At 45.2% G+C, this 13,679-nt stretch overlaps 1 protein-coding gene across 1 annotated transcript; it reads right to left on the bottom strand.

Moving 5' to 3' along the window:
- Positions 1-1,580: 1,580 nt before the first annotated feature.
- On the bottom strand, positions 1,581-10,532 carry CHMP2A (charged multivesicular body protein 2A). The gene is made up of 6 exons (XM_035135942.3): positions 10,431-10,532; positions 6,245-6,433; positions 5,985-6,164; positions 5,052-5,182; positions 3,734-3,795; positions 1,581-2,317 (listed from the first exon to the last, which is right to left on the bottom strand). The coding sequence occupies exons 2-6, from the start codon at positions 6,410-6,412 to the stop codon at positions 2,193-2,195; spliced, it is 666 nt and encodes a 221-aa protein (XP_034991833.1). The 5' UTR covers positions 6,413-6,433; positions 10,431-10,532; the 3' UTR covers positions 1,581-2,192.
- Between the last annotated feature and the right edge of the window lie 3,147 nt (positions 10,533-13,679).

Here is a 13,679-nt window from a genome sequence, read left to right as displayed (position 1 = left end):
TTGAATATGTATCATTTATATATAGCACCTTAAAAAAAGTTTGGAAAAGTGCTTTATGATCTTTTCTTGCCTCGAGTGCCCACTGAGCCAGCCCCAAAAGAGGTCCACTTCTACTGTCGGCACAACCAATCCTAGACATCACACATGCAGACAGTACTTTGCATCCGGATCTCAGAAGATATTTCAACTGAACTTCTGGGGCAACCCAGAAAAAAACCAAAAACAAGAAAAGGGGAACTGCCTCTGTGGACCTTGGTTCAACAGGCTTGATGTAGCCTGCAGGAGTTAAGGGTGCAAATATTAGAAAAACAGTCCATCTCTAAGTTTCCCTTATTTTCTGGGGTTCTTCAATCCAGCCCCAACCAGCCATTTTAGCAAGGAAACTTCATGCACAATTGCATATGCGGATTCTGCACACAATTATTTGTTGACCTGGAAGGGGGTGTAAAAGGATATTTCACAGTGCACTCCCTCACTTTTGAAGGGATCATTCTCTTGCCACTCCAGGCCACTCACTATGGCCCAGTCTGGAAGGCAACTGAGCCCACATGGCTCAAGGATAGGAAGAGATCAGCCCATTCCTCCACCTACAGCATGTTGCAAACGTAACTTCTTTAGGGGCCACTGCAGCCTAGGATTGTGTAGGACGATTTGGGGATCCGTGTTTCAGTGTGTAAGACTTGCCCATGCAGATTCTTACATTTGTTGCTCAAGATACTAGCAAGATCCCTTCTACCAGTGTGGCACAGAGATTTCAAAACTGGGTTCGCACTCTTGCAGAACTAGCAGAACTTATCACACCTCAGATTCTGGATCCCATCACAGAACTCCCGAAATTTGGTTCACAAGGACATGGATAAATAAGTAGAAAGACGTAAGGCAGGTACACTGCAAATACAAATCAGACAAGTTAGAAACCTGCCCTATCTGATCCAGACCCACACTCAGGATTGCTCCAAAAGCTTTACGTGAAATCCAGGCTTTTCTTCTTAGGCGCCTCTTGCAAATTTTCATGTTTGCAGAATACTTTCCAGCCTCTCCAGTTCAAAAAGGCAAACAGGGTGCCACAATATTCTAGTCACACCATAGCTGAAGTTGGTGGCACAGGGCCCTGCTAAACATTCAAGAGTGCTGCATTTCAACCCAAGTTGTCCATTTTGAGAATTTCAAGGTGACAGGCAGGCCGGGTAGGGTTGGAACTTGGCGGCTGCTCCACAACCGGCGCCTGTGGTCTTGAACTATTTCCATGTTTAAGAGGCAAGCAAACATAGTCAACACCCTAAACCAGGCATCCCCAAACTGCGGCCCTCCAGATGTTTTGGCCTACAACTCCCATGATCCCTAGCTAACAGGACCAGTGGTCAGGGATGATGGGAATTGTAGTCCAAAACATCTGGAGGGCCACAGTTTGGGGGTGCCTGACCTACAATACTCCCCTGCATGCAACACCTATGTACACTTCTCCAAAAGTCATGGGTTGTGTCAGAAAGCCAGATGCACACCGACAGCAGTGCCAAGACTATTGGGCCTCCCAGCTCTGACACTCCACCATGGGAGCAAGAGCAGACGCCACAGGAACGGTCAATACAAATCTACAACCTTTATTACAAGAGACAGACAGACAGACGCAATGGCAAAGCCCACCTGATGCCAGGGAGCAGGGCTGTATATAAAGCTTTTAAGCCAGAAAAGTGCCGGAGTGTCTCTTGCCCCGTTCGCGGGAGCAGGAGGTTATCAGCCAAGGTGCTGCCTGGGGCTTCTCTTCTCGTCTCACCGACACCGCCAAGGGGGGGAGGGGGAATTATTATCAGGAACTGGGCAGGGGTTACAGTAGGGGATGTCAAACACACTTTCCCCCACCATTCAGAAGAGAGTTCGTCCGAGTCTCCAAACCACCCAGGCTTGTGGAATGGAGGCACTGACAAGATACAGGAAAAAGAAAACCCTTTGCCTCCACGACCTCACCTTGTGATGCTTAAAGTCCTTTTTTTAAAAAAAAAAGGAAAGGGAGGGGGAGCAAGAGCACTACACAGCTCCATGGAACCCTTTCCCACCCCTCATGCTGCCCACAGCCACACCCCTCAGGAGCCCGTGAGGCCCTGCTCCCTGCCGCAGCAGAAGTCATCCCAACACCAGGAGGGTTTCCAAGAGCCAGGAGACAGCAGTGGGAGGAGAGCCAAGCACCGTGCCAGCTAGTCCCGCCGCAGGTTCTTGAGGCGCTCCTCCAGGTCGGCATCTGCATCGGCGAGAGCTGCAGAGGAGGCTTCGGCTTTCTTCCCCGCCGCCACGCTCAGAGAACCGCCAGTTGAAGGCAGGTCTGGAAGGTAGAAGAGGAAAGTCTGAGGTGGCAGAAGGGATGCCGTTCCCCGCCCTTTTGCCTGTTCTCGCCACACCCTTAGCACCCACCCCACACCCAGGAAGGACCCTGGGTGGTGCGTAGATCTACATATGCATCCAAGAGATGTAGGTCACAACCACTCCATACATTACCTCTTCTGCCACTTTAGCAATCATGGCTTCCTCCAAATGATCCTGAGAACCGTAGTTCGTAAAAAGTATGGAGAGTTGTCAGGGCAACCTTAAACTACAGTTCCCAGGATTCATTGAGGGAAGACATGACCGCTAAGGTAGTATAAGTGGCTTAATTTATACTATACTATTTATACTTAATTTATGGTGCGGCTCAACAACACATGGTGTTAAAGACTCTTAAGTCTTTGATATACAGGGCTGCAATACCTAGAGGGCTGCAAGCTCCCAATCCCTGGCTTAAAAAACACCCTATTAGTGATGTAGAACCCAGAAGGGACACAGACTGAAACATAGTAAGGCAATGAAACAATGTACATTTGAAATGAAAGAAGTTAAAGGTTAAAGTTTTTAATGTGTGGTGTTTTACTGTGTTTTTAATATTTTGTTGGGAGCTGCCCAGAGTGGCCGGGGCAACCCAGTCAGATGGGTGGCATATATATAATAAAATTGTTGCTGCTGCTGAACTACAACACCCACCATTCTCTGTATCTGGAGGGCAACAGGTTACCCACCCATGCTTTAAGGGGTAAACAATGAGGCTGGAAATCTTACTGGGCTAAACAAGAGAAATTTCACAACAGTCCAGTTTCTGCTTGCTCAGACTTGGTATCCCTGCCTACCAGAACATAAGCATGTGGGTCAAGAGGTGGCAGCAGACCTATTATTGAAAATTAAAAGCACCCCACAACTTCTGCAGCACTGATCCTAACCCTGTTGTTAGAACCGCTCTCTGACTCATCTGAACAAGAACATCCGTGTGTGCGATTCTCTCAAAATCAGGGATGCTGCGGCCCCTTCGCAGCCTTTTGCAACAAGGTCCATCAAGTCCAGCACTCTGTTCCCTACAGAAGGTAAGGCAAATTCTTATAGAACAGGAATGGGGAAATTGTGGCCTTCCAGATGTTGTTGGACTCCAATGCCCAGCCTAGCCAATGTCTAGGGATGACGGGACCAGGTGTTCAAGAAACAACTGGATGACTGGAGGTTCCCTATCCTAGAAGCTCCCTACCAAGGCATGAAGTTAAAAGGTCATTCCCCATTTGTCCTAAAAAGGACCACTCCACTCCTTTCCTCCTGCCAACGGACCTGATCTTCCCTGTCTGGGGACTGCGCTGGTCTGCAAGGGCAATGTGAGTTATGGCCTCTTGCCTTTGCCAAACTGTTCCTTCCACTCCTATGTTCACTATGCACAGATACTCACTGGATAGCTCATCCGTCAGCGTCAGACCTAACTCATCCAGCACTTGGGAGACAACCGCGTCACTGTGAATGGAAGGATAAGAGAGCATGAGACCTCAAGATGCATAAGATGCATAATAAGACGCATAATAAGAGATCAACAACTACCAGACTTTTAGAATACATCTAAAGGCAGCCCTGTTTAGGGAGGCTTTTAATGTTTAATAGTATTTTATTTTTCTGTTGGAAGCCGCCCCGTGGGCGGGGTATAAATAAATTATATTATTATTATTATTATTATTATTATTATTATTATTATTATTATCTGTGCATACACATCCTGTTCTCCCTGCTGCCCTATCCACCCCGCCCACCGGAGCAACTGCTGGTGAAATTTTGGGTGAACTTACATATTTTGTTTCATTGTGAACAGGGCTCCACTTGTTGTGTTCTACATAGAGTTAGGAGGGATACGGCACCTGGAATTCTGCTGCTCCCAACAACCCTTCCCTGCCTTATCTGCAGTCAGCCCATGTCCCTTGCATTTGAGTACTGCTCAGCTACACACACAAATATACAGCATATAATAAATTTGTGTGTGCGTGCACAGATGGGAAAGAGTATGTATTTCTCATGGATATCATCCCTATTTGGGTGCTTGCCCTTCAAGTGATGTCGTGGAGAAGGAAGCAAGGGTGCAACCAGGGGTGCAACTCACCCCACCCTCCATCGCATTCAGTGGTCCCCCACAAGCTGGAGGGTGACTGGCTCTAGTGCAGAGCACTCTCTACTCATGTAGACACCTCATGCATTTCAGAACCTTGGAAAATCAAGATTCTAGAACTCATAAGAAACCTACACAATAGAAAACAAGAGTTCTAGAATGCACAGCTTCTAGGATAGAAAACAGAGTTCTAGAATGCACAGAGTAAAGCAGTTGCCCTCTAACTGATGGCCAGAAATGAAACAGAGGGAGGAAGACAAGTAGGCTCATCCCCATCTGAATGATCTCAAACTCATTCTGTTATTCCCTTCAATGTTCACCATTCAATGATGGTGGCAGCAGCACCACCAATAACCCATCTCTCAAATACCACATGCACACATCCTTTGCAGGAACCTCATCAAGAAATCAGGTTGGGCAAGCCCAGATTCCACAGAGGTTTAGCAGGAATACTGGTGTGGAAGCTGTTGCCTTCATGTGACCAAGAAGAAGTATCATTCCAAAACCAAAGCTACCTACAGAAGTTAAGAGCTAAGCAGCAATGGGGACACAGAGGCGCCCACTCCCCACTGTCTTTGCTTATGGACCCATAACCTGTCCCCCATCATATACACACCTTTCCTCTTCATCTTCTTCATCTCCCATGGCATCATCAATGGCATCATTCATCATCTCCTCCTTCATGTCCATGATCTCCGACTGTTTCTCAAACTCCATCATGATCTTCTGGATTTGGGGCAACTTGAGCTAAAAGAAACCCAAGCCTGTTGTTATAGCATCCCAGAAAGAGATAGAGTCAGTAATCTGTCTTCCACACAGGTGGAAGCCGTAGTAGGTTTAAGAACCTGTAGGAGCACAATCACATCACTAAATATGGAAAGCTGTCTTACCAAGAAAGAGGCCGGTTGAATTTTCATTTCTAAAGAAGCAATAATTAGAGACAACAGAATGAACAGCCCAGAACTGCTCACATCCAGTCTGGTGAATCCTCCCTTAGCGCAAACAAGTCAACTGCTCCAGATGCTGTTGTTGTCTGGGAGAAGTAAGCTAAGGTCAAAATTGAGGAAAGAAGAACTGTGCCCCATCTAGGATATTAGAAACATATTTTCCAATCCTTTGAAGATACAGGGGCTTTTGAAAAAGGTATTTCCACTTGTTGCTTTCTGCTTAGGCCCCCACAGCCGATTCTCACCCTTGACATCCTCCCATCAAGTGTCCGCCAAGGACACTTCATTTTAAGGAAGCCAGTCTTACTGCACATCCTGTTACAAGAAACAGGGAGCTGTCTTTTCTCAGGCCATACTATTTGTCCATATAGTCAAATATTGTCTACTCTGTCAGTGGCTCCCTGGGGTCTCAAGAAGAGAGGCCTTTCCCATCCTCTGCTACCTGGAATCCTTTATGCTGAAAATACCAAAGATGGAACCTGGAACCTTCTGCATGCAAAGAAGGTGCTTCAGAACCAGGCTATGTCCCCTCAAGTGGGTTTTATTTCTCTCTCTCCTGGCACTGTAGAACCCCTTGCTGGACTGGCATGGAGACAACCCACCTGTCTGTTCATAGTAGCCATGGCTTTGGTGACACCTTTCATTGCCTGAGCCATGGAGTTGTTAGACTTGAGGGTCTGTATCTTGAGGGACACTGCCTGGATGTTAGCCCGCATCATGATGAACTTCTTGACATAACGCCTTGTCCTCACCAGGTCTTTCGCCATGATCTTCACTGCATCCTGGGGTTAGAGAAACAAGTTAGAGACAGAGATAAGGGTTGCCCTCCGATGGCCCATCTGCACTTCCCTCCCAAACTCACCATCTGCCCCTGTTTAGCCATCTTCTTGATGTCAGCAATTATTTTCTTCTCTTGGGTTTCTAACTTCTGCCGTTCTCGGTCCAGCTCTCGCATGGCACGGTTCAGAGCCCGTTGGTTTTGCCGAAGCATCTCTTCCGGGGTTTTCCGGCGTCCAAACAACATATCCATTGTGGCAGAAGATGAGTCAGCCTACAATTGTCAAGGCAGAGAGTCAGATGATGAGAGACTTGAGACAGATACATACATCTATCCTTACGAAGTGCTTTGCGGTAAGAGCGAAAGTGAACTCTGACCACTAGACTCTGACCTCTAGATGACCACTAAAAAGAGGAATAATGGGTTACGAGGGGAACGACTATCAGAGCCTAATGATAAACCTATTATACTGGGCACTGAGAAAAGCCCAGAGAGCGAGGGCTGAAAAATATATCGGACCATGAAAATATCGCAGAGAGAGAGAAAGCTATGGGTGATTTGACCATACACCTTTCTGAAAGGAACAAATACATGGTTTGCTAACAGGCTTGAGTCAACAGGGGCTTACTGATCCGGTTTTCAGTTTTTGGTGCTGCTGTCATTTACTGCTTACAAATACTCAATATAATAATGACAAACACCTAAGGCACCTGCTATGTAGTTCTATGTGGAATTATTTTTTTTATTTTGTAAGCCACTCAGAAAGGACATTGTCCTACAGAGCGAAATCTTCTAATTCAAATAAAATAATATCAGTTTGAACCAACCAATTATATTAACTCTCTCTAAATTTCCTATCCCAGCACCAGCTATCTGCTGCACATAATAGAAACTTTAGGGATTGGGTCGAAGGGGTGTGGAATGAAAGAACCAAAGAAACAGAATGTAACTTCCAGAAAGCGAGCAGAAAAACAAAAGGGAAACACTCTTCTAGGCATGAGCCAGTTATCAGCCAGCCTTACCCAGTTCCAAAGCACAATCTGATGTTTCGAACAGACACTGACAACATACTGAACTTCTGGAGTAAAGCACAGGCATATTTTTGAGCAAACATCTGTCTGCCATAGGCTGTGGACTACTAACTCAAGGTGAGTGGCAGAGCCCAAGACACAGCCTCTGTGACATCACAATGCTAGCATCACAATGCCGCAGTTAGCTGGGCCAGAGGCCCACCAAGCAATGTAAGGGAAAGGAAAGGGAGAGGAGTCTATAAAAGGCTTCCTCAAACTCGGCCCTCCAGATGTTTTGAGACTACAATTCCCATCAACCCTGACCACTGGTCCTGCTAGCTAGGGATCATGGGAATTGTAGGCCAAAAACATCTGGAGGGCCAAGTTTGAGGAAGCCTGGTCTATAACAAATGTTCAGAAATCCCTTGGCCTACCCTTTAAAAAAGTCTATTGACAGTAAATCCCATAACATAGTTCATGTACCAAACATATCTAAGAAACCACTACCCTCTGACCTCATGATTATCCAAAAGTTTCTTTTGTAACCCACAGCTAGTTACAAAATTTTGTTCCCTGAAGATTTACTGGTGAATCATGGTATATTTTGGTAGCAAGCTGTGCAATAAGTTTAGTTGAGCAGAGTCTTAGCAAGGTTAAAATGTCCTTTAAATGTGTTGTTCAACTTTATTATTTTAACTAGCTACCACACACAACATGGCCCTCCATTGTGTCTCTTATGACCAAGAGGTGTGTGTAAATCAAGGGGTGGGGCAAGGGAGGTAGGGGTTGGCTTCATTAATGTCTACAGACACATGCAACAATCTGGGAAACCCCAGGGCAAACTCAGCAGTAGAAATTTGGAGAGGAAAGGAAACGAGGTATCTCAGAGGCAAACTGTACACACAAAACACCCTCCTTTACTTCTCCCTTCTTCCTGTGTGTGACTTCTTTCTGTCAGTCTACTGTTACCTGCAGATTGGAGTGGTAGAAATCCAAAACAAAGACATACCTAAACAGGATGACAGGACTGATGCTGCTGATGAGACAAGCCAGGCATGGAAGAGAGTCACTTTGGCAACCAGCCTGGAGATCTCCATCTCTTTCATACTCATATAGAGCTTCTGCATTAGCGTCACATTCATACAGACTCCTTAACTAACAAAAATTAGTTACCCTGTAAAGCATTTTTGGCTCCGATTGTGATTCTTCAATTATTAAAGGGGAGGGACAAGGGGATGAAGCTTAACCCCTATTAATAACTCCAATATAAAAATATAAAAGAAAAACCATAAACAAGACCTGGAAGGCATTTTGAAGTACAGTGGTACCTCGGTTTATGAACACAATTGGTTCCGGAAGTCTGTTCATAAACTGAAGCGTTCATAAACTGAAGCGAACTTTCCCAATGAAAGTAATGGAAAGTGGATTAATCTGTTCCAGACGGTCCGCGGAGTACTTAAACTGAAGCGTTCATAAACTGAAGCGAACTTTCCCATTGAAAGTAATGGAAAGTGGATTAATCCGTTCCAGACGGGTCCGCGGAGTACTCAACCTGAAGCGTACTAAACCCGAAGCATGGGTGTAATTGGTTCCGGAAGTCTGTTCATAAACTGAAGCGTTCATAAACTGAAGCGAACTTTCCCATTGAAAGTAATGGAAAGTGAATTAATCCGTTCCAGGTGGGTCTGCAGCGTTCGTAAACCGAAAATTTGTAAACCGAGGTGTTCATAAATCGAGGTTCCACTGTATTTATGTTGAGCATATAACTGCTACCACTTTCACATTCATTTATACATTAATGTATCTCCCATTCAAGGCTCAAAAGCAACTAAGCCTCCTTATAAAAGCTACCCAAGAGAGGATTCTCCCAGAATAGAAACAGGAATGAAAAACAGACAATGATTTCAATAGGTATGAAACCTGGCCAAGGAGTTCCTGTCATTAAGCTCCACTGAGACCATCAACAAACTGACAGAACTCCGCTGTTCAGTATTTTATGCTATCGGGTGGAGGGAGGTTGGTCGATACTAGGGGTTGACGACCTCAGGTCTGAGGCCCAAATGTGGCCCCTAGGGCATTTCTAGCTGGCCCTAAGGACCATCACAAGGCCACAGCTCCTCCACAGTCACACATCCCTCTCCCAAGGTCACAAATACCAACTTTCCTGGCCACATTTTACACCTTCCTTGAGTGTTTTCACCTGCCTGGAATGCGTTGATGCTCTGACCAGTTTTGCCTCTGACCTCACCCATCACTGAGTGCACAGAAAAGAATGTGGCCCCCCATCTGAAAAAGATTCTGCACCCTGATCCACACACTCTTTACTGTAACACCACACTTATTTGTTTGTTTGTTGCATTTATATGCTGTCTTTCTGCCATGGCACCCAAAAAATGAAATACCAAAAAAAAAAAAAGGCTTATGGTAGACCATCTGACCACCACAAAGAAAGCTGCCAAGGCAGCTCAACAGAGGGCAACAGCTTCTACGAGATTTGACTGTAGGTTACCTAGAAAATCTACTTTGCGAGGCAAGCGATAAACTCCTGGTGAGAGAGGGAGAGAAGATTAAAAAGGAAAAGGGCAGCACTGTAAAATAATTACTGAATGTCAACTCATAGGATAATGTGGTGAGATTTCCCGGCCTGAAAGGAGGGGCATTTGCTAAATTTTACTTTGTGAGACTCTGGGACAACCAGAAAAGTTATACCGAGGGCCTTCTCGGTAGTGGCACCCGCCCTGTGGAACACCCTCCTATCAGATGTCAATGAAATAAACAACTATCTGACATTTAAAAGGCATCTGAAGGCAGCCCTGTTTAGGGAAGTTTTAAATGACTGGTGTTTTAATGTATTATTAATCTTTTGTTGGAAGCCGCCCAGAGGGGCTGGGGGAACCCAGGCGGGGTATAAATAATAAGTTGTTGTTGTTGTTGTTGCTGTTGCTGTTGTTGCTGTATTTCCACAGTAAAAAAATTTCTCTCTCACACACACATATTACATATAATTATACTATAATATACTATGTTAATACAACAGGAAATAAACGGGGGTGGGAAGAACAGCCCCATATAACGCACCCAATCCTCACACTTAGATCTTAAATCCACCACCTGCCCCACACCCGACACCATCAGCACAGCTCCCCTCTCCCCGTTGCTGCCCGAGCCCGAGCCCTGCGGGCTTTCCCAATCCCCCTCCCGGAAAAGAGCAGGACACTCCCTCCCCATAATAACCCAGAAAAAGGGAAGCAACCCCTTACCCAGCAGCAGCAGCAGCAGCAGCAACAGCAGCCTCAGTCCCCTCCTTTCCAACTCCTTGTTATTTCTTCCCCTTCTTCTTCCGCCTTGGTCGGGTTGACGTCATAGGGGCGGGGTTCTCGCGTCAGGGTCACGCGGAGGGTGGGCGGAAGAAGAAGCCGGACAGCGGAGGAACCATAGACACAGAGGAAGCCGGACATCGGAGGAACCATAGACACAGAGGGAAGGGGAAGGCTAGAGCGTCAAACACCGCCAGCCGTTTTCTAATAGAGCCTGTTATCGCGCCAAAGTTAGAAAAGTGAAGAGAAGACAATCTCACTATTTTGCTTTATCCTTTCCGGGTCCCCATCGAGAAACCACATTTACATATTCCCCAGATTTATTTCTTTTTAAGGGGAGTGCGGCCGGAAGTGAGGAATGTCTATATGGCAGAACAATGGAACAATGTGGCAATAGCGCTACACACAGGAATTCGTCCTTTTTCAGTTTGGGGGGGGGGGAATGTTTTTTTAAAAAAATTAATCTCTGCATTGCTATCAGTTAATAGCTTCGAGGCGGGGCAGAGTTAAATGTGGGTTTCTGTGTTTACTCGGAAATCCGGTGTTCAGATAATGAAAAAGCTCGATCTATTGTTCCCTCTCCCGTGTAGACCTCAGAATTGCCTCGTGGAAATGCTCCGGACAAGCGTCTATAGACTGGAGATTGAGAAAGGATCATGTTTTACCGTGCAGAAACGTGCTTTGCAAGGGCTGACTTAAGAGCTGCCCTGCCAAATCAAACAAAGGGTCCCATCCAGTCGAGAACACCATTTCCTACAATGTAGAGCCAGATGTTTATTGGAAGAGCGGGACCTAAATGCATCAGCCCTCCCTTCTGGGACACCCCCCTCCATGTGTCCTAAAGACACAGCACAAAAGGATAGTGGACCAATGACAGTGGAAGGAAAAGGAAGGTGATAAGAAGCTATAAAGACTCCCTTTTGAGATGCAGCTGCAAAAAGCACATAAAAATTTATGGAGCATTATTTTAAACACGGACTGTTGTTTTTAATGTCAGCAATTTGGGCCAGCTTGAAAATAAAAGATGTGTTCCATTATCACGTTTCCTAGTAGCTACTGTATTGAAATTTCAGTGCCAGATAGAGCTGAGCGTACATTTCAGCCCTCAATCCTTTTTCAGGGTTATAGCCTAGGCTAGGGAAACCAATTTTCATAAGCCGTCTTCTCCCCACCCCTCAGCTCCTTTGAACTCATAACCATTTTCAGTCTGCATGGTGCTGTGCATTGGTTATGTCTCGGGTCGTTCCTGTGGGCTAGATTACTGCTTGGAATTATTCAGACACACGACTGCTCACTGGAGAAAAAAGATGCAGCCAAGAATTCTAGCTGCTGACCCCAGGTTCCGTTGGTAGACTCACTACCTCCCAGTCAACAGCCAAGAAAATAGGATGCAAGATTACACTAGCGTCAAAAATGAGACATATCAATTGAAACAAAATCATCACCATCCTAAGGCAAGCTGAGAAATTCAGAGGATCTCGGGTAATCACAAAAGCTTTGTCACATTGAGCTATTGCACAGGCGCACTGCTACACATACAGGTGAAACTCGGAAAATTAGAATATCGTCGAAAAGTGCATTTATTTCAGTAATGCAACTTAAAAGGTGAAACCAATATATGAGATAGATGCACGACATGCAAAGCAAGATATGTCAAGCCTTTATTTGTTGAAATTGTAACTGTCGTTAGGTGGGTCAATTATAAATGGAATGTAATTAATGAAATGTAATAGCGATGTTTATTTTTGTTTTATTGCTGTGGAATTTCCAAAAGAAAACATTTGTAAAAATTAAAAGAAAAATAAAAAAATAGTAAGTTGCATTACTGAAATAAATGCACTTTTCAACAATATTCTAATTTTCCGAGTTTCACCTGTACATAAGAAATCAGCACCACAAAGGATTCAGTTTCTAATGGGCTTATTCTATGCATAGGAAGCACCATGCTGAGTGATGTTTCATTGTGCTATCTAACCTGGTCTAGTGCAGCAGGCAGACCCCAGAGGGTTGCAGTTTCTATTCCATAACTAGCATGTTGTCAGACCTGGTTGGTGGTTCGCTGTTTCCAAAAGTAGCACTTAAAAGCGAGGATCAGAGTCAGCCAGAACTACTGCAGAAAAGGTTTTCCCACTAGCAAAGGCTCTTCAAATATTTACCACCTTTTATTCTGTCTCTACCTTCACATTTCTTGACCATACTCCAACTCCCTACTAATCAGTTTACTGCCACTGCAAACTCACAACCAACCAACAAGGTTTCAGGCTCTTATTTTTATGCAACAAACCAGCATCACCCACCTTGCACTGCCAGTGTTTACTTATTGCAGCAGAGCAGATCACATCCTCTGTGTTAATGTATTCCTAGAAGGCAACCCTGTATTACTTGGAACCACCACAAAGATGGCAACTCTCTCAAACTGAAAAACTAAACTAAGGTCATGGGGAAAGGGAATGATGTCACCAAACAAGGATTAATTAGGGTGAAATTTCAGCTCCTCATTCAATCCCCACAGCAAAGTGGTCACCAAGTCAGGCTTGCTCAGAGGGTCATGATGCTGTGAATGCAGATGTCCAGAAACACATGCAGAGATTTCTACAACAACTGTCCATGTATTAGTGCCTTGGGGGGGGGGGGTTGTCAGCCAGAACTGTCTCCAGCAAGATCCTAAGAAACTGAGATCAGCTAGGCAAAAATACAGAACACAAAAAGCCGGCGACCAGCGTGGGGCTATTTTCTCCCCATATCCAAGCAATCACAAACCAGAGTTGACAAACTAGGCTTGATAAATAACTAGGATTTGGTGGGGAGGGCAAGTGGGGTGGAAGAGGGCTAAGCCTGCCCACATATCAGAAAAGTTAGCCTTATCAAGGGATGTGTAAGCTACATGCCCAATCAGTCCAAGGCAGCATGGTCAATGGTCAGGGATCAGAGTTGCCATTTCTGGTATACCACAGCTACTTATCATTCTAGAGCTCTTGCCAATGCACCCAAGATGTTATAACAGTATAAGGCATACAAAGTGCATAAAGATAACTGCTTAGAGCCCACTTGTCATTCTTTCTTTGGGAGAGGGGAGATTTGGGGCCCAAATTTCCAATTCCTGCACAAAATACTCAGGCCATATTCAGTATCAACACTTGGGAGGTGCTTTATAATTGCTGTTCAGACTTTTGATTGACAGGAATAAATAGC

Source organism: Zootoca vivipara, chromosome 12, assembly GCF_965207765.1.
Source record: "Zootoca vivipara chromosome 12, rZooViv2.hap1.1, whole genome shotgun sequence".
Lineage (NCBI taxonomy): Eukaryota > Metazoa > Chordata > Lepidosauria > Squamata > Lacertidae > Zootoca > Zootoca vivipara.
Note: the sequence above shows the minus strand (reverse complement) of the source record. Positions and strands in the feature narration are given on the sequence as shown.

Bases quoted from the DNA above. Each gene is read 5' to 3' on its own strand.
- CHMP2A (XM_035135942.3), bottom strand. From the start codon at position 6,412: ATGGATATGTTGTTTGGACGCCGGAAAACCCCGGAAGAGATGCTTCGG. The intron at 6,165-6,244 runs GTGAGTTTGGGA...CTCTAACCCCAG, and splicing joins TGGCTAAACAGGGGCAGATG to GATGCAGTGAAGATCATGGC. The intron at 5,183-5,984 runs GTGGGTTGTCTC...GGTTTCTTTTAG, and splicing joins TGGCTACTATGAACAGACAG to CTCAAGTTGCCCCAAATCCA.